We start from the raw sequence: 25721 nt of genomic DNA, 5'->3' as shown, positions 1-25721 counted from the left end.
TCAGGTGTATAGCAAAGTGATTCAGAATCTTTTTCAGATTCTTTTCCATTATAGGATATTGAATATAGATCCCTGTGCTATGCAGTAGGTCCTTGTTGTTTTATCTGTTTTATATATAGTAGTGTGTACCTGTACCCCAAATTCCTAATTTATTCTTTGCCCCCCCCTTCCCCTTTGGTAACCATAAGTTTGTTTTCTGTCTGTGAGTCTGTTTCTGCTTTGTAAATAAGTTTATTTGTATCATTTTTTATAAAGATTCTGTATATGAGTGATATCATGTATTTATCTCTCTCTGACTTATTTCACTTAATAGGATACTCTCTGTGTCCATCCATGTTGCCGTAAATGCCATTATTTCATTTCTTTTTATGGTTTATATTCCACCGTGTGTGTGTGTGTGTGTGTGTGTATGTGTGTATTGATATACATCTTCTTTATCCACCTGTCTGTTGGTGGACGATTAGGTTGTTTCCATGTCTTGGCTCTTATAAACAGTGCTGCTGAGAACACTGGGGTGTATGTATCTTTTTCAATTAGGAGTTCTTGTCTTTTCCAGATACATGCCCAGGAGTGGGATTGTTGGATTGTATGGTAATTCTGTTTTTAATCATTTAAGGAACTTCCTTACTGTATTTGACAGTGGTTGTACCAAATGACATTTCATGTCAACAGTGTAGGATTTTCCTTTTCTCCACACCCTCTCCAGCTTTTATTATCTGCTAACCTTTTGATGATGACCACTCTGACTAGTGTGAAGTGATGTGCCATTTTGATTTGCATTTCTGTAATCATTAGCGAAGTTAAACATCTTATGTGCCTTTGGCCGTCTGTATGTCTTCTTTGGAGAAATGTCTATTTAGATATTCTGCCCCCCCCCTTTTTTTTGTCTTTTTAGGGTTACATGCATGGCATATGGAAGTGCCCAGGGTGGGGGTCTAATTGGATCTGCAGCTGTCAGCCTTTGCCACAGCGACACCAGATCCAAGCTGCATTTGCGACCTATATCACAGCTCACGGCAATGCTGGATCCTTAACCCACTGAATGAGGCTAGGGATCAAACCTGCATCCTCATGGTTATCAGTCGGATTCATTACCACTGAGCCACAATGGGAACTCCTGCCCATTTTTTGGAGTGGAATTTTTTTTTTTTTTTTTGTATCAAGCTGTATAAGATACTTGTATATTTTGGAAATTAATTCCTTGTTGGTTGCATCATTTGCAAATATTTTCTCCCATTTTGTAAGTTGTATTTTTATTTATGTTTTCCTTTGTTGTGCAAAAGCTTTTATGTTTTATTAGGTCCCATTTATTTTTGCTTTTTATTTTCATTACTGTAGGAGATGGGTACAAAAAATATTGCTATAATTTATGTCAGAGTGTTCTTCTTACGTTTTCTCCTAGTTTTATATTATCCAATCTTAAATTTAGGTCTTTAATCCATTTTGAGTTTATTTTTGTATATGGTGTTAGAAAATGTTCTAATTTCATTCTTTTGCATGCAGCTATCTAGTTTTCCCAGCACCACTTAGTGAAGAGACTGTCTTTTCTCCACTGTATATTCTTGCCTCCTTTGACATAGATTAACTAGCTATGAAGTGCATGGGTTTATTTCTAGGCTCTCTTTGCTGTTCCATTGATCTGTGTGTCTGTTTTTGTATCAGTACCAAACTGTTTTGATTACTGTAGCTTTGTGGTATCATCTGAATTCAGGGAGTGTGATTCCTCCAGCTCCATTCTTTCTCAAGATTGTTTTGGCTATTTGGGGTCTTTAGTGTTTCCATACAAATTTTGAAAAATTTTCTTTCTGTTTTGTGAAAAATGCCATTGGTAATTTGATAGACATTGCACTGAATCTGTAGATTGCCTTGTGAAGTATGGTCATTTAAACAAACGTTTAACTATTTTATAAGAATCTGTTTTCCTAAAGTAGCTGTGCCATTTTGCATTTCCACCAGCAGTAAACTTCAGTAGCTCCACTTGGTTTTTATCATTTGGTGTTGTCAGATGTTTGAATTTTAATTCTTCTAAGGGATGTGTAGTGAATAGCATCTTTTTGTGTTTTAGTTTGCATTTCTTAAATGACTTGATAATGAGTAGATCTTTAATATACTTATCTGCCATTTGGGTATCTTCTTCAGTGAAGTATCTGTTCAACTCTTTTGCCAATTCTTTTTTTTTTTTTTTTTAGGCTGCACTTGTGGGATGTGGAGGTTCCCAGGCTAGAGGTCGAATCCAAGCTGTACCTGCTGGCCTACGCCACAGCCACAGAAACACGGGACCCGAGCTGCATTTGTGACCTACACCACAGCTCACGGCAAGGATCCTTAACACACTGAGTGAGGCCAGGGATCGAACCCATTACATCATGGTTCCTAGTTGGATTCCTGTGTGCCACAATAGGAACTCCTTGCCAATTCTAAATTAAGTTGTTAATTTCATTATTGTGTTAAAAGATATTTTTATTTGTTCTAAAAACAAACCCTTTTATCAGATACCGTTTTGCCAATCTATGGATGGTGTTTTTATTTTCTTTCATGATGTCTCTTGGGAGAAAAATTATTTTTAATAGTCCAAGTTTTTACTTTTTCTTTTACGGTTCATGCTTTTAGTGGTTTTTTTTTTTTTTTTTTTTGTCTTTTGAGGGTCACACCCGAGGCATATATGGAGGTTCCCAGGCTAGGGGTTGAGTCAGAGATGTAGCTGCTGGCCTACACCACAGCCACAGCAGCTCAGGATCTGAGCACCTACATCCAGCTCATGGCAATGCCGGATCCTTAACCCACTGAGTGGGGCTAGGGATTGAACCCACATCCTCATGTTGGGTTCATTAACCACTGGCCATGATGGGAACTCCCATGGTTTTAAAACGTGTAGGAAATTTTCCCTTAAACTAAGGTCACAAATGATTTTTCAAATTTTATAATTTTTTAGCTGTCACATTTAGGTTTATCATCCATTTCATGTTAATTAATACATATAGTAGAAGGAAAGGTTTGAGAAGTGTTTTTGTGTGTATGGATATGAACCATTTTTTTTGGAAAGACCATCCTTTCCCTATTAAATTGCCTTTGCTGAAAATCATGTATGTGGGTTTATTTCTGGCTTACTTACCCTGCTTCATTGATCTGTGTGTCTTATCTTTATGGCAGTACCATCTTGCATTTGATACTGTGGCTTTAGTGCAAGTTATCCAAACTTGTTTTTCCTTTTCAAACTTGTTCTGGTTTACTCTAACCCCTTTAAATTTCCGTACAGATTTTACAAGCAGATTGTCAAGTTCTAAAAGGAAAAAATATATAGAGAAAAAAGCCTGCTGGGATTGTTATTGAATTGCATTTGTTCTATTTATCAGTTTGGGGAGAACTTATAGCTTAATATTGAGTCCCTCCAACCATGAACACAGTGTATCTGTATATTTAGGACTTCAGTTTCTCCATAATGTTTGTAAACTTTAGTGTACAGGTATTTTGCATTTCACTTAAAGAATACCAACAATTTCATGGTTTTGATGCTATTTTTTTGTGTTTTTGAAGTATAGTTGATTTAACAATGTTGTGTTAGCTTCTGGTGTACAGAAAAATGATTCAGTTATATATATATACACTTTTCCATTGTGGCTTATTACAGGGTATTGAATATAGTTCCCTGTGCTACAACAGTAGGACCTTGTTGTTTATTTTATATAGTGTGTATGTGTTAATCTCAAACTCCTAATTTATCCCTCCACCACTGCTTTCCCCTTAGGTAAGTATAACTTTTTTTCCTGTTGTGAGCTTGTTGGTGTTTCATTGATAAGTTCATTTGTTGGAGTTCCTGTCGTGGCGCAGCAGAAACAAATCCGACTAGGAACCATGAGGTTGCGGGTTTGATTCCTGGCCTCGCTCAGTGGGCTAAGGACCGATGTTGCCATGAGCTGTGGTGTAGGTTGCAGGTGCGGCTCAGATCTGGCGTTGCTGTGGTTGTGGCGTAGGTCAGCAGCTGTAGCTCCAGTTAGACCCCTAGCCTGGGAACCTCCATATGCCATGGGTGGAGCCCTAAAAAAAGAAAAAAAAAACTTGTGTCATATTTTAGATTCCATATATTTGTGATGTCATATGGTATTTGTCTTTTTCTGATTTATTTCACTTAGTATGATAATCTGTTGTTGCATCCATGTTACTACAAATGGCATTATTTTATTCTTTTTATGGCTGAGTAGTATTCCACTATATATATATAAATACCACATTTTCTTCATCCATTCATCTGTCAATGGACATTTAGGTGGCTTCCATGTCTTGGCTATTATAAACTACTTTTACGAAAACTGGAGTGCTCATTTTTCCCTTCCCCTCATCATTTCCTCTATGGTAAACATAAGTTTGGCTTTGAAATCTGTGAGTTTGTTTTTGTTTTATAAATGACCTCTTCTGCATCATTTTTATTAGATTCCACATATAAGTAATATATGATTATTTGTCTGACATAACTTCATGTAGTGTGATAATCTCTAGGTCCATTCATGTTGCTGCAAATGGAATTATTTCATTGTTTTTTATGGCTAAGTAATATTCCATTGTATATAAGTACCCCGTCTTCTTTATCCATTCCTCTGTCAATGGACATTCAGGTTGTTTCCATGCCTTAGCTAATTATGAATAGTGCTGCTATCAACATTGGGGTGCATGTATCTTTTTGAATTATGGTTTTCACTAGATATATGCCCAGGAATGGGATTGCTGGATCATTTGGTAGTTCTGTGTTTAGTTTTTGGAGGAAACTCCGTGCTGTTTTCCCTGATGGTTGCACCAGTTTACATTCCCTACAAGAGTGTAGGAGGATTCACTGTTCTCCATACCCTCTGCAGCATTTAATGTCTATAGACTTTTTAATGATGGCCATTCTGACTGACGTGAGGTGTTTTGATTTGTAATTTTGATTTGCATTTCTTTAATAGTGATGTTGAGCATCTTTTAATGTGTTTTTTAGCCATCTGTCTTTGGAGAAATGTCTATTTAGATCTTCTGCTCATTTTTTGATTGAACTTTATGTGTGTTTTGTTTTTTGACATAAAGCTGCATGAGATGTTTGTATATTTTGGAGATTAATCCTGTGTTGGTTGCTGCATTTGCAAAGATTTTATCCCATTCTTTGGGTTGTCTTTTTGTTTTGTTCATGGTTACCTGTGCTGTGCAAAAGTTTTTAAATTTAATTAGATCCCATTTGTTTAATTTTGTTTTTAGTTTCATTACTTGTAGGATGTGGGTCAAAAAGGATTTTGCTGTGATTTAGGTCAAAGAACATTCTGCTTAGGTTTTCCTCTAGGAATTTTATAGTATCTGGCCTTGTGTGTAGATCCGTAATCCATTTCAAGGTTATTTTTGTGTATGGTGTTAGAGATTGTTTTAATTTCATTCTTTCACAATGGTGTTAGAGATTGTTTTAATTTCATTCTTTCACATGTACCTGTACAGATTTCCCAGCATCACTTATTTAAGAGACCATCTTTCCTTTGCTCTATGTCTAATTAAATGTAAATGCTCAAAATGCTCCAATCAAAGGACAGAGTGGCTGAGTGAAAACAAGACTCAGATATATGCTACCTACAAGTGGCTCAATTCAGGTCTAAAGACACACATAGACTGAAAGTGATAAGATGAAAAAAACGTATTCCATGCAAATGGAAATTAAAGCTGGGATAGCAATACTTATATCAAACAAAATAGATTTTAAAACAAGTACTGTAACAAGAGACAGAAGGATATTACATATTAAAATATTCACAGAGAAAATGGAGTTCCCTTGTGGTACAATGGATTAAAGATCTGGTATTGTCACTGCAATGGCTCGGGTCACTGCTATGGTGCAGGTTCAGTCCCTGTCCCAAGAACTTCCACATGTTGCAGGCGCAGCCAAAAAAAAAAAAAAGAAAATTAAGTCATTGTAAATATAGATGAACCCATCTTAGGAATATTTAAATACATAAGGTAAACAGACATAAATGGAGAGATTGAGAGTAATATAATAATAGTAGGGTATTTGAACACCCTATTTACATCAATGGATGGATCATCCAACAGAAAATCAATAGGGAAAGACTGGCTTTAAATGACATATTAGATAAGATGGATTTAATAGACATACACAGTATATTCCATCCAAAATTAGCTGAATACATATTCTTTTCAAGTGCATGTGGAACACTCTCCAGGACAGATCACATGGTAGGCTATAAAACAGTCTCAATAAATTTAAGAAGACTGAAATCATATCAAACATCTTTTCTGACCACATGGTATTATATTTCAACTATGAGGAAAAAAACTGCAAAAAATACAAACACATTGAGACCAAACAATATGCTACCTAACAACCAATGAGTCATTAAATAAATAAAAGAGAAATCTAAAAAAATACCTAGAGATGAATGAAAATGGAAACACAATGATCCTAAACCTATAGGATGCAGCAAAAGCAGATATAAGAGGGATGTTTACAGCAATACAATCCTACCTCAGGAAATAAGGATTATCTCAAATAAAAAAAATCTAGCTTTTTATCTAAAGAACCAGAAAAAGAACAAACAAAACTCAAAGTTAGTAGAATGAAAGAAATCATAAAGATCAAAGAAGAAATAAATGAAATAGAGACTAAAAAAATACCAAAAAAATTAATGAAACTAAGAGGAGATTCTTTGAAAAGACTGATAACTCTTTAGTCAGAAAGAAAAGGCCAAAATAAATAAAATCAGAAATGAAAGAGAAGTTGCAGCTGACACCATAGAAATACAAAGGTTCATAAGAAATTACTACGACTAATTATATGCCAATAATATGGACAACCTAGAGGAAATGGACAAATTCCTAGAAACTACAATCTCCCACGACTGAATCAGGAAACAGTGGAAAATATTAGCAGATCAATTACCAGTAATGAAAATGAATCAATTTAAAAACAAAGGAGTTCCCATCGTGGCTCAGCAATGCTGAATCTGACTAGTATCCATGAGGATGCAGGATTGATCCCTGGCCTCACTCAGTGGGTTAAGGATCCAGCATTGCCTTGAGCTGTAGTGTAGGTTGCAGATACGGCTTGCATCTCGAGTTTTTGTGGCTATGGAATAGGCCAGCAGCTGCAGCCCCAATTCGACCTCTAGCTTGGCAAGTCGTAGGTGCGGCCCTAAAAAGAAAAAACAAAATTCAAAATAGAATTACCCTATGATCCAGTAATTCTGCTTCTGGGGACATACTCCAAAGAATTAAAAACAGCATCCTGAAGAGAGATTTGTACACCCATGTTCAATAGCAGCATTATTCATAATGGCCAAAAGGGGAAAGCAACCCAAGTGATTATAAACAGATACTTCGATAAACAGAAATGTGGTCTCTACATACCATGGAATATTATTCAGTCTTTTAAAAGGAAGGAAATTCTGACACATGCTACAGCATGGATGAACCATAAGGACATTATGCTGTTGAAATAAGCCAGTCATGAAAAGACAAATACTATATGATTCCTCTTGTACAGGAGGTGGCTAAAGCAATCAATTTCAGAGACAGAAAGTAGGATGGTGGTTGTCAAGGCCTGGGTGGAAGGAGAATGGGGAGTTGTGGGATGGGTACATAATTTCAGTCGTGCAAGGTGAACAGTGCTGGAGATTGGCTGCACGACAATATGAGTGTATTTATATCACTATTCAAATGTATATTTAAAAAAGATTAATATGGGAGATCCCATCATGGCTCAGCAGAAAGGAATCTGACTAGCATCCATGAGGATGCGGGTTTGATCCCTAGCTTTGCTCAGTGGGTTAAGGATCTGGTGTTGCCGTGAGCTGTAGTATAGGTTGCAGATGCAGCTCGGATCTGGTGTTCTGTGGCTGTGGTGTAGGCCAGCAGCTACAGCTCTGATTAGACCCCTAGCCTGGGAAACTCCATAAGCTGTGGGTGCAACCCTAAAATGACAAAAAAAAAAAAAAGTTAAGATGGTAAATTTACATTATGTAAAATTAAAAAAAATAGCAAATCATACATTTTACCACCAATTTAAGAAATAGCGAATCACACATTAATAGTAGACCAGCTATGAACACACACTTAAAGCATGGCAAAAGCTACAACCAAATCATGACCATTTCTCTTCTGGCCTGGAAATATGTACTGATCTTAACCTTCAACACTACCTGTCACTGTCTGTCAGTGTCATACATTTATATATACTGCTGTACATTAGAAAAAACATGCATGCTGTACTTTATGGGCAAGGTAAAGGGATTTTTCAGTGAACTAGATTACATTTTCACCTTACCAAATTCTGACTCTAATCTCTGGGAAAACTTTATACTGTGTTTATGCAAAATTCATTTTTTCAGCAGCTAGACAAAGGAAGCAAGGCAGGTACCTTGTATCCTGGGCTAGACAGCAGCTTATAGTGCAGTGTGAACTGGATACTCTGTGAATTAGACTGAATTTATATTAATTTTTAAAAAGTGTTAAGTATGTGGAATGCAAACATCAGGATCTTGGTATTTGTCATATTCTGGCCATAGTCTTTTAGACTCTAGAAATCTAGACCACTAGATCACAGCTAGGTCACTCTCTAGGCCCCCAAAAGAACATTCATTTGGTTTTTTTTCATGGTGTAATCAAAATTAAGAAAAACTACCAGACTATTTAGAATGAGATGCAGCATACTGGTCTGGCCTGTGCAGCAGGCATCCCAGTTTACGCTGCACTGTAAGCTGCTGTAGGTCCAGCCCAGGCTATGAGTTCCACAGGGTGGCTGTGCCCTCCTCACTCACTCTTGTCTCCTAAGGAACCAGCACTGTGCTGCACACACACAACACTCAAATACTGAATAAAATGAATGAGTCTTAGCATACATTTTCTTAAGGATTTATTTAGGTAACAGTGTAACAGGATTCTGGTAACAGTGTAATAAAGAAATACATTCAATAGTACTAAAATAATTATACATGAAATGTAGAATTAAGGTGCAATTAAAATACTTGAAATGGCACATATTTCTATATTTTAAGCCATTATACCAGCCTTCTACCTATTTAAAGACGAGCTTACTTTTATCTTTAAGAAGTCCAAAGCTTTTCCTCTTGTTTTTATTTGCTTTAGAGCACATTTAAACTTTTAGCGGTTCTAAGTGCATATATTTTAGATATATACTATAATGGCCAGGGATTAGTTACCTACTGATTAGGGAGATACTGTGGGGTGGTTATGATTAGCACAGAGAAGAGTGGAAGGGATATTATCTCCCATAATCTGAATGCAACTGCACAACTGTTCAACAGTCTACAATTTACTTTTCTAGCAGCTTCTCTCCCTGGTTTCCACTGACCTTATGAGCAACTGACTGGTGAAACCTAGATTCTTTACAAAGAAAAGGTTTTCAAGTTAGAGACTGTCCACATTAAACTTGTACCTTCAATTTACTACATTCTGGCCTTGGACAAGTTACTTTAACTCCCCAGATTTTACTTTCCCCAGCTATAAATTGTGTAACATCACTAATCTTGCAAAAGATGCTGCATATAATGTACATCAAGTACTAAGCACACAACAAATAGTCTATGATAAATATTTTAAAAACCTAACCAGTCCTCATTTGCTCCCAGTAAATTTTTATCTTACTCATTTTCCAGACAGCATTCTAGCTTGTCATAATCTTTAGAATCTTACTTCTAACACATGTGAATTAGCTATTCCTCCTAGGTTAGTAAGTTTGTTAAATTTTTCAAAGCCATTAATATGAATATTTGTGTAGGACAGGAGTCTCACAGCATATATTCAACGATGAAGAGTAGATTAATGACATTCAGAGCTCTCTGGATACATCAACTAGCAAGAACTAGCTATAAATTCACTTATTTAATGCATCATATAGTTGATAATTTATTTCCAGCATAAAGATTTCAAGGTTTTTTTTTTTTTGTCTTTTTCTAGGGCTGCACTTGAGGCATATGGAGGTTCCCCGGCTAGGGGTCTAATTGGAGCTGTTGCCGCTGGCCTACACCACAGCCACAGCACCACGGGATCTGAGCCGCATCTGTGACCTACACGACAGCTCATGGCAACTCAGGATCCTTAACCCATTGAGCGAGGCCAGGGATCGAAACCACAACCTCACGGTTCCTAATTGGATTCGTTTCCGCTGCACCATGATGGGAACTCCAATAGCCAAAAAATTTTAAGTTTCTGAACGAAACTAAAAACCAGATATCAGTGTGTGAGCTGATATTCCAGCTGTCCTGCCAGAACTTGCTAACCTATGGGTTCAGCTATAACATCCCTAAGGCAACTTAGGGTAGGAATTAAACTCATCTCCCCCATGCCCACCATAAAGGTGGACACATGGAGGCTTACATCTCAGTGAAAAGGAGTTAATAAAATATCCTGCCCACTAAAATAGGGAGGTAAGGAGGAGTGTCTGTCTTGGCCTGGGGTCTTCTCTCAGTAAATTTACATTACTCCTCAGGTTAGAAAGCCCTGAAACCAAAAAGTTAAAATAACAGGGGCTCTCTATCAGTGACAGCCCTGGAAATATGACATAGCCAGACACAAAACTTTTCTGGAAGGAATTATTCTTAACCCAGGTCACTCAAGATTCCCACAGAGAATGCCCTGCTGAAAATAAGCTCACTTTTAAAAATCACAAAATATATGGATAAATAGGCCACCAAACACAAGAAATTAACAGGACTATTAGACTATAAAAGAGGGATGTTTAAGTAGGATGTTCAAAATGATTAAGCCTGCTAAACAAAAAAAAGTTGTAACTCGGGAATAACTCTAAGAATCAATCCAACAAAAACAGAAACATATCCACACAAAGACTTGCCACAAATGTTCATAAAAATTCATGAAGCCAAAAACTGAAGAGCCAAATGATGAATGGATATATAAAATGTGGTATAGTTATATACAACGGATTACTATTTGGCAGTTTTAAAAAATCACACAAATTACAACCTGGATCAACCTCAAAAACATTATACTAAGTAATAAAATAAGCAAAAGACTAAAAAAAAAAAAAAAGATGAGTGACAAAAGGAATTGAAAAGTTAAGCAATTACAAAAAACAGCTAGGCATAATGAAACAAATAGGCAGATCTGAAGAATGATACATATCTAGAAATGAAAAACAACTTTTGAAAGGAGAAACCCAATAAACAGTTTAAAAAGGAGATTATACAGAGACAAGAGAATTCATAAACTAGAAGACGGATGTAAAGGCATCACAAAAAGATTAAGTACTGGAAACACAGAAGGCTTAAATGGTAGAGAAAATAGAAAGTGAGGGTCCAATATACATTTCTAAAAAACGGTAACCATACTAATTGTATCTGTGAAATGTGTAACACCTTCATTATTCAGTCACAACGAGTAATTTCACTACTGAACATCCAAACACATTTACCATGGTATATAGAGGACTACAATTTCAAAGTTCTTTTCTTCCTTTTATATATTAGTATCAAATAATTCATCATTCATATATAATGTCTTGGAAACAATTTAATTAAAAGCTCCCTCAAAAACCAGCAGTATATTTATTTGTTCTAACTCACACTAAGGAAAAAATCTCTTGGTGTTGCTCCTGCACCTGCTGCTTCCATTTTCAGTTAAAGCCTAAGTTAGTGATGCTACTCTAAACAGTACAAGCATGTACTTGAGGCCAAACATTTAGCCTACAAGTAGAGCATGACTGTATTTCTAAAGTGAGAGAACTGTTCCTTGAGACTACCAAAGCATCTTTAGGTACCTGAAGCAAGTATTAAACATTAAAAAAAAAAAAAAAAACAAAAAACTGATTCACTTGAGTATTAACACCTGTTCAAAGTACGTCAGTGGGTTAAAAATGAAAGCCAAAATATAATTTCTAAAGGTTGATTTCATGGCAATCACATGCTGAATATCACACCCAAGCTTTCCATCCCGAGAAAAGTTTGCTGAGATTTTTGGGGTCCATGGCCTGCTGTATCAGGAAATTCACCTGTCCACCAACACTGAGCACTGTTCCTTCCTCCACTCCTTTTAGTTTCTCTTGCAGTCTCATCAAGACACGTTCAGCTACTTTGTTGAAACTCTGGTCCGTATCACTAATGACAAAAACAGAAAGGTTTTAAGGATGTGGAACAGTTTAGAGGGCCTTGGGAATAGGAGCTGAAGTACTGACACTAGGTCCTTCCCAGAATACTGCACACCTGAGGTTCCGTTTGCATTCCTGGTCATCTGCTCTGGGAGTGGAGTGGAGCTCACTTTCATCCTCTGGTCTCTGCTGTAAATACAAAGCTTTCAAAGGATTCATGGTCCAGTCAAAGAGAGGATCATACAGGAGGACCTAGATAGAAAGAACATACTTACTAGAAGAACACTGAGCATTTGATGATATATTTAGAAATGGTAGAACCAGTATTATAAAAATAACAGACGCCAGTCATGGTAACTGACTGGGAGGGAGGGGCAAACGTTATCGCATGTTTCCTTGTGGAGGAAATTACATTAGTATGATGCTCTGGGCTTCTTCCCTCTGAATTCTTTCTTCCTCCACACTGGGGGCTGGGACATCCCTTGACCCATGGTTCCTGACTGGGTGAAACTCATCAATTAAAAGGTGATAAGCACTAGTAACTCTTTCCTTTGCCCTCTTTCTAGATCAGTGTGGTCCTGGGAAAGAACACATGCTTCTCAGGCCCCACTTCTCCCTCCTGTGGGCTGTACCAAGGGACAGATTTGGTTGAAGGAGCTGGACAGCAGTGGAGAGTCCATTTGGACCTTACTCCCAAGCCATGGTCTCCAACAGTTTTATCAGGAATAACCCTGACATTCTGATCCCTCTTCTTTCTTTTTACAGCCACATCTGCAGCATATGGAAGTTCTCAGGCTAGGGGTCGATCAGACCTGCATTTGCCAGCCTACGCCACAGCCCAGCAACATGGGATCCAAGCCTCATCTGCAACCTACACCATGGCTCATGGCAAGGCCGGACCCTTAACCTACTGGGCAAGGCCAGGGCTTGAACCCTCATCTTCATGGATGCTAGCTGGGTTCTTAGCCTGTTGATTATTATTATTGTTATTATTTTTTAGCCACACTAGTGGCATGTGGAAGTTGCCAGGCCAGGGATGGAACCCATTCCACAGTTTCAACCCGAGCCAGAGCAGTGCCAATGCCAGATCCTTAACCCACTGTGTCACTAGGGAACTCCTATCTCAATCATATTTCTAAGGCTCTTTCTTGGGTGGAAATAGAGAAACAACACAGTTAAATTATTTCAAACTCAAGGGCTTACATTAGGAATCATATTTGCAAATTCTGGAATCAAGGAGGAACTGGAGAATTCAAAAAATATACATTAGTCTTATCAGCACTGAAGCGCCTAAAGGAAAGCAGACTGATTACGTTAGAGCAGGGCTTCTCCATCTTGGTGTGACGGAGAGGGCTTGTGTCTGCAGAGAATGTTTAGCAGCATCTCCTGCCTCTGCCCCCCAGATGTCAACAGCACCCTCCCATCCACCCCAACCCCAAGTATGACAACCAAAAATGTCTCCAGACATTGCCACCTGTCCTCTTGAGGACAAAACTGTCCTTAGCTCAGAAGCACTGAGTTAAAGGGAGAGATTTCCTTAGGAGAATGGATAACACCTTGGAGGATGGGATGGTCTGTCATGAAGAAGAAAATGAAGTCTTGAAGGCCAGTAGAGACCAAGGTACTAAGAGGGAAAGGGAAATGCACCCAAGTCAGTGTCTTAAAGAGGTGAGGAAGTGAGGACAAGTTTTAATTGTTATTAGATCAGAAACAGTGACTGTGGCTCAATGAAATCTAACAGAGCAAAAGTGAGAGAGGAGATTGAAGTGGCATTCCAGAGGACTGAGATCTGGCATGCTCTTGACAAGCTGGACACAAAGTCCACTGTAAGGTCAGTTGGAACAGCTGTTGAAGACTAGGACAACGACACCAAATTAATTCAGAAAACTTAAGACACATCTACAGAGGGAATATTAGGCAGATCAGTGCAAAATACACAAAGCTTATAAATTCTAAGAGACACAGTTATTGTGGATGGAGATGCAAATCACTTCTCAGATGTGAAACTCCCCAACAGTTTCCGTCTTATGCAATAAAATCCAAAGTCCTCACACTAATGCAGAAAACCCTAAATAATCTGATATTACCTCTCTAACTTTATCTCCTATTTCTTACCACTCAATCTTTGTTTGGCTGCACCTGAAGCATGCAGAAATTTCCCAGGCCAGGGATTGAACCCATGCCACAGCTGTAACCTGAGCACAGCAGTGACAATGCCAATCCTGAACCCACTGAGCTACTAGGGAACTCCTGTCTCCTACTACTCTTTAAAGAATGAGGCTCATGAGTTCCTGTTGTGGCTTATTAGGTTATGAACCCAACTAGTATCCATGAGGATACAGGTTCAATCGCTGGATTCCCTCAGTGGGTTATAAAGATCTGGCGTTGCTGCGAGCTGCAGTGTAGGTCACAGATGCAGCTCAGATCTTGCATTGCTGTGTTTGTGGTGCAGGCTGGCAGCAGCAGCTCTGATTTGACCCCCATGACTTCCATATGGTGCAGATGCGGCCATAAAAAAGAAAGAAAGAAAAAAGAATGAGGCTCACAGGCAATTTGGCATCCAGCTAATAAAACTTCTGAAGCTTTGAAGGAACTACCCTCTCCCACCAAGTGTTAACTCAGGGTACAGCTACAGTAAACTTCTTTGGATCTTAAATTAATTTGAAAAGTTTGGATTTTTTTTGTCTTAAAGGCAAAAAAGATAATCTGATTTTGGACTTGGATTTCCCTGTTATTGAGGGATGCATGTTATCATTTATTATTGCTGCAGAACAAATGGCAAAATGTAATAACGTGTGAACATAACATGGGAAAAAGAAAAGGGACAGAGTTTCCAACCTTGGAGTTAATTTTACCAATATACTATTGAGACCCATTTTAATTCTCTTTGTGACAAAAGTTCATATTGTCACCAGCAATCCAAAGGAAATCTCTAAAGAGGAGTTTGGTTCATAAAGGCAGCAGACACAGGATCACCCTACGAACTATTAGTCTCACCCTCCGTGGGGTACAGTCCCACCCTTGTTGGTCACAGGCTTCATGGCTAACGCCAGTGAATTAAGACGGTGATTCTCAAGCCTGGCTGCACTGTAGGAGAGCTTTTAAAAAATACATGTTATTGCCCCATCCCTGCAAGTTTGGTTCAAATTTGGGCAACATCAGTTTTTTATTTTTTTTTAGGGCTGCACCTGTGGCATATGAAGGTTCCCAGGCTAGAGGTATAATTGGAGCTGTAGCTGCCAACCTACTCCACAGCCATGCCAGATCCAAGCCTCATCTGCGACCTACACCACAGCTCACAGCAACACCAGATCCTTAACCCACTGAGTGAGGCCAGGGATTGAACCTGCAACCTCATGAGCCCCAGTCAGATTCATTTCCACTGCGCCATGATGGGAACTCCAACATCAGTATTTTTTAAAAGCAATACAAGTAATAATAAAGTGCAGCTGGGTCCAGTACCGCCAGTTAAAAGAACAAAAAGCTGAAAGAAAATAAGGTCTCAGCTCTACTTCCATGCTTCCCTGTGGAGGACACTCTCCTGATCTCTTGCCTCACAGACCCCTTTATACCTCAGAACCCAACCCTCACTGGGGCAGCACTAATGTCATAAGCATGGGAATTTGCTGGACTGGCTTTCATTTCTGCCCTGATCAACATCAGGCAGGGGTCCTGATGGAGTACGTCTGCCCTATAGACCCAAACCCCCTTTGTGGACTGTCCCAAGTTAAGACAGCAGAGAGGCATGGACATGGCCGCAGCACCAAGGGAGTTTGGCTCTCGCTCCTCAGTCCTGTCCCTCCATGTCAATGCTGACACCACGTTCACCATCTGTCTGTCTCTATGGTTCTGAACCAGGGCCAGGAAAAGGGAGATACAACTTACTGATTTCTCATAAAACTCTAAGGAAACCATTCTGAAAATAATACCATAAAAGGTATCAAAGACGTCAAAGTGCTGATGTACCTATTAATGTCTAGAGGTTACTTATGGTGCCATATCGTTCCCAGAAGGGGGTTGAAGGCATTTCTGAGCCACTGTTTACAGATGTGTGCACCTTTCTCTCTCCTGCCGCTCAGCATCTTCCACTGAATTAAAACAAAGCACTGGCCCTCAAATTGGTGCCTTCCTAGTAAGATACACAGTCCATCAGGTAGAGAAATGAAGACTTCCTTATAGTAGACTTTACCTCTACAATGGTTAACAGGGTTTCCTGAGAGTTTCTCATAACCTCCATGGTTTTTTCACAGCATCTACAAACAAACACATTATAAATATGAATTTACTGTACATCAATTTTTTTTTCTTTCTTTTTTTTTTTGCCTTTTCTAGGGCCGCTCCTGCAGCATATGGAGGTTCCCAGGCTAGGGGCAGAATCGGAGCTGCAGCCACCGGCCTAGGCCAGGGCCACAGCAACGTGGGATCCGAGCCACACCTGCGACCCACACCACAGCTCACGGCAACGCCGGATCCTTAACCCACTGAGCAAGGCCAGGGACCAAACCCACAACCTCATGGTTCCTAGTCGGATTCATTAACCACTGCACCATGACGGGAACTCCCTGTACATCAATATTTTCAACATGTCTTTATCTCCTATATGTTCAGCTTTAGTACACTGAAACTCTCCTGTTAATAATTTCTAAATTAATAATCTCAAAGAGCATAGTACTTGGCAGAGTGGTTTTCAGTAGATGTTTCTGAAATGAATACAAATATATATGGGAATATAAGCACAGCATTTATAAGAATAACACAATACTACTATGAAACATTTCAGTCATTGACTACTGTGGTAATTATAGTTTAATTTGACTAGCACCTGCACTATTAGGAGTTGAGTATATAGAGGAAAAAAAAAAACAACAATAACAATTGAGTATGTTGAGTATGTAAACCTAGGCCAGAAAGACTACAGGAAACTGCCAAGTTCTAGCAGGAATTGGTACCAGATCCTAAGCTCCTTTAGGATACTGTATATGCCCAAGAATGAGCACCCAACAGGAGTTCTGATCAGTCAATAAGGAGTTAGCTCGGTGAGGACAGAGGCGTGAAAGGTAAAGATGGGCTGCTTCCAGAGGTGGTAAAGGAGGACAGTGTGCGTGTTACACTGCGTGAGGTCCCAGGTGGGCTGAGGGAAGGGAAACTATTACTGCTTTTTCCCTAGTACTGGCAAAGCACTGGGATGTAATTCTAGCAATGAATTTTATAATCTATAGACATCAGTAATCTAAATAATTTCAACACCAAAACCACCAGCCTACCTTAGCCTATCTGGCTTACCTTCTGAAGACCCCTTCAACACCGGTAATGCCCATCCCATCCACAATGTCCCGGGTGAGTCTAAACGGAACGGTTTCAGGAGTAGGAAGAATTTTACCCTGTTCAAAAGCAACTCCTAAAGTGAAAAATACAGTGAAGTTAGGAAGTTCCATAACTCATTTACTTTCTTCCCAGCTGCCATGTGAATTTTGCAGAGGCATCCAATAATGTGTCACCTATATTCAATTTAGAACTAGAACACAGTTGTTTATTCTTTTTTTCCTCTGCCTGCCTTCTTCATCTCCACCATTCTCCAGGAAATCCACCTCAAATTTAAAGAAACAAGTTTAAAAAAGCTATGTATTGATGTAATTAGAGAAAGCTATATTAAAGGGTGATTTTAAAAGATAAGGTAGTGAAGAGTAGAATTTAAAATACAGAAAAAACACATGTATATAGATATATAGAGATACCTTGTATCCATTTTCTCTCAGTGACATCTTGCAAAACTATAGTACAATATCACAACAGGATGCTGACATAGATAAAATGAAGAGACAGTACTTCCATCACCTCATGCTGCTCTTATACAGCCACACCTACTTCCCTCATGGCCTGACTTTACTTATGCCATGTTCTTCCAGCAGTCACTAATCTGTTTTCCATTTTTGTAATTTTGTAATTTAAGTATATTATATAAATGGAGTCAAATAGTATGTAACCTTTTGGGATTAGCTTGTTTCACTCAACCTAATTCTCTGGAGAATCATCTAAATTGTTGTGTTATAGCAATACTTTGCTCCTTTTTAGGGTTGAGTTGTATTCCATAGTATGGAGGTTTGTTTAAGCATTTACCCATTTAAGGAATATATGGATTGTTTCCTATTTGGGGCTATTAATGAAGAAATCTATAATCTGTAGTACAGGTGAACATCTTATTGTGCACTTAATTTGCTATCTTTGATGAATATCCATGCCTTTGGCCCATTTAATAACTATTTGTGTTTTGTTTTTACTGTTGAATTTTGAGAGTTCTTCTGGACTGTGCTTTTGGTGTCAAGTCTAAGAACTCTGCCCAGCCCTAGCTGCTGGAAGTTTTCTCATTTGTTTTCCTGTTATTCAGATTGGGTAATTTCTACTGTTTTTCTTCACACACACCGATTCTTTCTTCTGTACCATCGTTCTGCTTGTTGAGCCTAAACACTGAGCTTTTAAACTTTAATTACTTTATTTTACTATTCTAAATGTTTTACCTGACTCTCATAGCTCCTATTTCTATGCTGAGACTGTTTCTGTGCTGAGGCTTCCTACACCTTCACTTCTTTCAAGCATGTTTGTAACTGTTCCTTGAAGTATTTTTATGATGACTGCTTTAAAATCTTTGTCAGGTAACTAACTCTACCATCTTGTCATCTCAGGGTTGATGTCTATTGTTTTTCATTCAAATTGAGATTTTCCTGACAAATGATTTTCAACTGAAATCTGGGCCTTTGGGGTTATATAACATTATGAGACTCTGGATCTTATTTATATTTGTTTTTGCTGGCTTGGGAGTACCACCTTGTTAGTATTAAGTGCTGGTAGAAGATCAGGTTCCCCGCTTGGCCTCCTCTGACATCCAAAGGAAGGGGATTCTCCTTGCCATAGCTGGATGAGACTGGAAGTCTAGGCTCCCCACATGGTTTCTGCTGACACCATAGGTGAGTTAGAATAAAAAAGTTTGAAAAATATGGACAAGGAGATAAAGAGTATAAATGATACAGAGAGATGGTCTAACATATTGTTACTGGAGTCCCAGAAAGAGAGGGGAGAACTGGGATCCTATGACACTGCTATGACTAACGGAATACAGCGAAAGTGACACCATGCCAGTTGCACTTGCACTTTCTCACTCATGGAGCCCTGAGATGCTCTGTAAGAAGTTCAGGCTACTTTGCTATACAGGGAGGAACTCTGAAGCATCAGGTGTGTAAGTGAAGCAGCCGCCTTGGACACTGGCCCAGCTGAATCCTAAGGTGAATGCAGCCCCAGCTGCTGACTACAACTGAGTGAAGGACCCTAAGTGAGAACTTTCCAGTGGAGTCCAGTCAACCCACAGATGATGAGAGATAGTAAGAGTAGTTTTAAGGTACTAAATTTGGGATGGTTTCTTACACAGCAGCAGATGACCAAAGCAATACATACAGAAAAGTGTACAAATCATCAAATTCATCCAAGCGTATGGCTAACTGTGATTTTACAAAGTGAACAAACCCATTTAACCAGCACCCCAGAAGCCCCCATCCAATTCTTAGCAAGTAAACATGCTATTTCTCAGAGAAAACAGAATACCAAATACAATTTCCCTCAAATTCTTCCCCCTCTGACTAAGACTTTCCTATTAGTAACCACCCTTTCTTCTCCTGGAGGAAAAGCTAACACGATTCTACTGTAAAGCCAACTCTACTCCCCACATACTTTATGACTGCACTTGCTACTTCAACTATCTTTGTCTCCTGTTAAAAATATCTCCCAACTTATGAAAACAAACAAGAACAAAAATATCTCAAAACCGAAAAAGGGTGTATCTCTCATTTCTGTACCACATTTCTCTGCCATTCTTCCCTTTTTTCTAAACTTTCTTCTAGAACAATTCCACATTCTTAGCCTATATATCCTTTTTTTTCAAGTAGAGTTGATTTACAATGTTGTGTTAATTTCTGCCATACAACAAAATGATTCATATTTTATATATATATATAACTGAATATACACATACACACACATTCTTTTAAAAAATATCCTATCTTTGGAGTTCCCATTGTGGTTCAGTGGAAATGAACATGACTGGTGTACATGAAGGTGCAGATTTGATCCCTGGCCCTGCTCAGTGGGTTAAAGGATCCAGCATTGCTGTGAGCTGTGGTTTAGGTCACAAATGCAGCTCAGATCTGGTGTTGTTGTGGCTGTGGTGCAGGCCAGCAGCTGTAGCTCCAATTTGACCCCTAGCCTGGGAACTTCCATGTGCTGTGGGTGCAGCCCTAAAAAAAAAGGCAGAAAAAAAAAATCCTTTTCCAGGAGTTCCCTGGTGACTCAGCAGGTTAAGGATCTGGCACTGTAACTGCTTTGGCTCAGGTCACTGTTGATGCAGGTTTGACCCCTGCCTGGGAACTTCATGCCATGAGTACAGTCTAAAAAATTCTTTTCCAGAGTTCCTGTCATGGCACAGAGGAAATGAATCCAACTAGGAACCATGAGGTTGCAGGTTCGATCCCTGGCCTCGCTCAGTGGGTTAAGGACCCAGCATTGCCATGAGCTGTGGTGTAGGTCATAGACTCGGCTCAGATCTGGGGTTGCTGTGGCTCTGGTGTAGGACAGCAGCTGTAGCTCTGATTAGACCCCTAGCCTGGGAACCTCCATATGCAGCAGGTGTGGCCCTAAAAGGCAAAAAAAAAAAAAAAAAAAAAAAAACCAACTATTTTCCATTATAGTTAATCACAGAACATTGAATACAGTTCCCTGTGCCATAGAATAGGACCTTGTTTATCCATTTTATACGTAACAGCTTAAACATGCTAACTCCAACATGCCCCAGTCTATCCTTCCCCCAAGCTCCTCCCCTTGGTAACCACAGTCTGTTTTCCATGTCTGTGAATCTGTTTCTGTTCATAGATAGGTTCATTTGTGTCATATTTTAAATTCCATGTATAAGTGATATCATATGGTATTTGTCTTTCTTTTTCTTTATCACTTAGTATGATAATCTTTAAGTCCATCCATGTTGCTAAAAATGGCATTATTTCATTCTTTTCTATGGCTGAGTAGTATTCCATTATTTATATTATATTTATTTTATACTACCTCTCAATGGACATTCCATGTCTTAGCTACTGCAAATAGTGCTGCTATAAACACAGAGATGCATGTGTCTTTTTGAATTATAGTTTGGTCTTGATATATGCCCAGGAGTAGGATTGATGGGTCATATGTCAACTCCATTTTTAGTTTTCTGGGGAATTTCCATGCTGTTTTCCACAGTGGCTGTACCAACTTACATTTCCATTAACAGTGTAGGAGGGTTCCCTTTTCTTCATATGCTCGCCAGCATTTGTTATTTGTGGACTTACTAATGATGGTCATTCTGACTGGTGTGAGGTTGTACCTCATTATAGTCCTGATTTGCATTTCTCTAATAATTAGTGAAGTGAGCATCTTTTCTTGTCCTACTGGCCATCTGTAGTTCTTCTCTAGAGAAATGTCTACTTGGGCCTTTTGCTCATTTTTTTGATTGGGTTGTTTGTATTTTTGTTGTATGAGCTGTTTGCCTACTTTGGAAATTAAGGCCTTGCCAGCTGCAGTGTTTCAACTATTTTCTGCCTTTCTTTTTTTTTTTTGGTTTCCTTTGCTGTGCAAAAGCTTGTCAGTTTGATTAGGTCCCATTTGTTTATTTTTGCTTTTATTTCTATTGCCTTGGGAGACTAACCTAAGAAAATATTGGTACAATTTATGGCAGAGAATGTTTTGTTTATGATCTCCTCTAGGAGTTTTAGAGTGTCATGTACTATGTTTAAGTCTTTAAGCCATTTTGAATTTTGTGCATGGTGTGAGGATGTGTTCTAGTTGCACTGACTTAACATGTAGCTGTACAGTTTTCCCTGCACCACTTGCTGAAGAGACTTTTTCCATTTTATATTCTTACTTCCTTTGTTGAAGATTAATTGACCATAGAGGTGTGCATTTATTTCTAGGCGCTCTACTCTGTTCTGTTGATCTGTATTAGTATTAGCCTATACATTCTTTTTTTTTTTTTTTTGACCATACTCGCAGCATGCACAAGTTCTCAGGCCAGGGATCAAACCCGTGCCACAGCAGTGACACCACCAGATTCTTAACCTGCTAGCCTCCAGGGAACTCCCTAGCCTATACACTCTTAACTTCCATTCAATCCTTGCCTTTTCACAATCTCATTTTTCTCATTCCATTCAAAGTTTACTAAGATTCATTAGTTGTTAAATCCAAAGGCCTATTTTCAGCATTCACCTTATCTGACCTTTCTGCATCAGCTGCCCTTGAGCACAGCACTTCTTCCTTCATGAAAATGTATCCTTCCTTATTTTCCAAGATATCCCAGCCTCCTAGTTTTAAGACTTGTTGGTTATTCCTCATTTCCCCCCCTCAACTCAGCCTTTTTAATGCTGGCATTCCCTACAATTCCATCCTTAGTGCTCTTCACCATGTATGATGAGTAAGATCAGAACCTCCTCTAGTCAATGACTTCAACTAGAATCTATTTGCTGAAAGTTCTACATCTCTCACCATGTTCAACATCTTTGCTTTTTCTATATATTTAACTACCTATTCTCACTGGAAATCCCACTAACACTTCAAAACAATGTATAAAACAAAACTCGTCTCTTATTATTCTCTACAAACCTGCTGGTTTCCTTAACTAGCAACTTCAGTTATCCTGGAGTCCCCTCTCCCATTGTTGCCACATCTAGTATCACTGGTTCAAGTTACTACAGGAATGTCCCCCAAATTCAATCCCCCAGTCCATACAATGCTAGTCCAACTCATCTCTTTCAGCAACTCTTGTCTCAAGTATTATATCTCCTAACTTGTCTTCCTATTGCCAATACTCCTCCCCAAATTATCTTTCCAGTCATCAAGTATAATCATTTCCTGATTAAATACATCTTCCCTTCTGTTGTTTTAAGAGATTAAACTTGAAACTCCTCAGCCTGGCTTTGATAGTCTACCTATACCAATCTATACCTCAGGCTACTAAACTATACGCAAACTTGACTCCAGCCACATTTAATGTCTCACATTCCTACAACATGCTACATCTTCATGAGTCCTCCTCCTTTCATATCTGCTCTATCTTCCATCTAGATTATCATGCCCTTCTTTGAGACCTGACTTAAAAAGGACAACCCCATTCACTCATTATCCAGCATCACGGTGTTCATGCTTTTTAAAAACACTATTAATTGTTTAAATATACCTCTCTCTCTCATACTTGCAATATCCTGGTAGGCAAATAACATTTTTCTTTTTTCTTTTCAGGGCTACACTTGTGGCAAATGGAGGTTCCAGGCTAGGGGGCCAAATTAAGAGCTGTAAGTTGCCAGCCTATGCCACAGCCACAGCAACGTGGCGTCCGGGTTGCATCTTCGACCTACGCCACAGCTCTAGAGCAATACTAGATCCTTAACCTACTGACGGAGGCCAGGATCAAACCGGTATCCTCATGGATATAGTCCGATTTGTTTCCTCTGAGCCATGATGGGAACTCCTAAATAATGTTTCTTGATGACCAAATATTTACTGAATAAAGAAACACATCTTTTGTTACTTACCTAAATCTATATGTACAAGTTCTGCTGACTGCTCATTTATCAAGATATTCTGTACATGTCTATCACCAAGTCCAAGGATGTAACCAACTAGAAAAAAGAAAAGACAACTTGAAATCACTGATACTATCCATTTATACAACACAGTTAGCCATAATTTTCAACTAATACACTGACTCCATATAATTTTAAGTACCTTAGGCTTTTTTGCCTGCTTAAAGAAAATCAAGTACATAACTGGCCATTTTGAGTTTAAGTCAGCTACTTAAATTTTATACTGTGTTTTATGAATCTTAGATGATTTGCCTAAAAAAAGTTTTCTCTTTACTAATAAGCACATATATTAAAATATTAGTACTTCAAAAATGAGTATGGTTAAAACTGAGGCCTATTATTTACCAGGGACAAAGCACTGCACTATATGCACTCAAATATTTATTGCATATACTTTTAAATGGTGATGCCAAAGGGTAAACTTCATTTTCAGTGAAACTTTATTCTGCTTGATGAATTGTATATAACACAAATTACTCACTAATTCATTTTATCAGGTTTATATACAGGAAAAACTACATTTTCTATTTTAAGACGGATAACATTTTTTTTTTTGGTTTTGTTTTGTTTTTTTCTAGGGCTGCACCTGCGGCATATGGAGATTCTCAGGCTAGGGGTCTAATCGGAGCTGTAGCCGCCGGCCTACACCAGAGCCCTCAGCAACATGAGATCTGAGCCGCATCTGCAAACTATACCACAGCTCACGGCAACACCGGATCCTTAACCCGCTGAGCAAGGGCAGGAATCGAACCCGCAACCTCATGGTTCCTAGTCGGATTCGTTAACCACTAAGCCACAATGGAAACTCCGGGATAACATTTTTTTAAATGCTTTTAACCTAACAAAAAGATGCCATGTGGTGAAGCAGAAAAAACTGTGGATACGAGTTTAAGACGCCTGGGGTGCCCGGCCAGCTCTATCATTAACTGAGCCTACGTTCTGCTTATAAATTAAATTAGTTGCGTCAGATAGTGATTTTCAGTGTTTAAAAAAAAAAAAAGTTTCACTATTTCCTAAAAGTTTTCCAAAACATTTAGGTCCTGCCTTCCTGGTGAATAGTGATGAAAAGAGAGGTCTTTAATTAAAAAAAACAACAGATGAAAGATCACTGATACTACTGTTAGTTCTTAGATTGTAAGATTTTGTTAACTGCGTTAACTATTCCAATCTCCCAGAAATTAAAAAAGTCAAATATTATATACACTGAATATTTAAAAATATATCCTTATTTCTATTCCAAAACTAAAATTCTATCAAACGAAACCGATCACTGTGTGTTTAATTGATGATATTGCAGAAGCTGTATGCAAAAGAAAAATAATAATTAAAAGAAATAAATGGGATATCACAAGTTTTTATTATTTTTCAGTGTAAGATTACCAATAGAAGACGTAGCACACTCCGAGTATAAGCCAGTCGTCTTCTCAAACCAAACAGCTGGATCCAGAATTTTCCATGCAGAAAGTAACGAAAAACTGGTTGAAAATTTTGGCAAATATTCATGAAGATTTCATATTTCTCTTCAAAAGATTTATTTTGCGCCTCCTTTAATAGATAAAACATTAAATTATTTTCTCAATATTGTGTTCAACTAATTTAGCTAACGTCTACTGGGAGTTTCAATAGGAAAATAGTATGAAAGATCTAAAGGCAATAAAAAGATGAACAAGATATTATCTCTATCCACAAGAAGCTAACAGTCTGGTCAGGATATAATCCCTTCAGGGTTTTCATGTTAATTTAGGGGAAGGAGGCACACCAACAGTGACTGTTATTTGTTTTAATTCAATTCTAACGTGAATGATTCTGTAATCTATGTGGAAGTAAACATAACAATGCCAAAGGTAGCTCCAGACAGTCTTAGGTGTATCAAAGCATTAGGGCTGCAACAGGAAACAGGAGAAAAAGGAAGACTAGAAGAGAACAATCATGGATGGATGGGCTGGCAAAGCAGCTGCCCTTCAGCTCTCTCCTGCAGC

At 38.5% G+C, this 25721-nt stretch overlaps 1 protein-coding gene across 1 annotated transcript in view; it reads right to left on the bottom strand.

Moving 5' to 3' along the window:
- Positions 1 to 11020: 11020 nt before the first annotated feature.
- ATM (ATM serine/threonine kinase) overlaps positions 11021 to 25721 on the bottom strand; it is a 125046-nt gene continuing 110345 nt past the window's right edge. Inside the window, 7 exon segments of the mRNA XM_047752106.1 lie at positions 11021 to 12098; positions 12204 to 12340; positions 16278 to 16341; positions 17372 to 17486; positions 23692 to 23778; positions 25123 to 25197; positions 25200 to 25287. Of these exon segments, the coding sequence (XP_047608062.1) occupies positions 11915 to 12098; positions 12204 to 12340; positions 16278 to 16341; positions 17372 to 17486; positions 23692 to 23778; positions 25123 to 25197; positions 25200 to 25287 (750 nt within the window). The 3' untranslated portion in view covers positions 11021 to 11914.

This window comes from Phacochoerus africanus, chromosome 11 (genome assembly GCF_016906955.1).
Source record: "Phacochoerus africanus isolate WHEZ1 chromosome 11, ROS_Pafr_v1, whole genome shotgun sequence".
Classification (NCBI taxonomy): domain Eukaryota; kingdom Metazoa; phylum Chordata; class Mammalia; order Artiodactyla; family Suidae; genus Phacochoerus; species Phacochoerus africanus.
The sequence above is the reverse complement of the archived record's forward strand: the minus strand, read 5'-3'. Positions and strand labels throughout refer to the sequence as shown.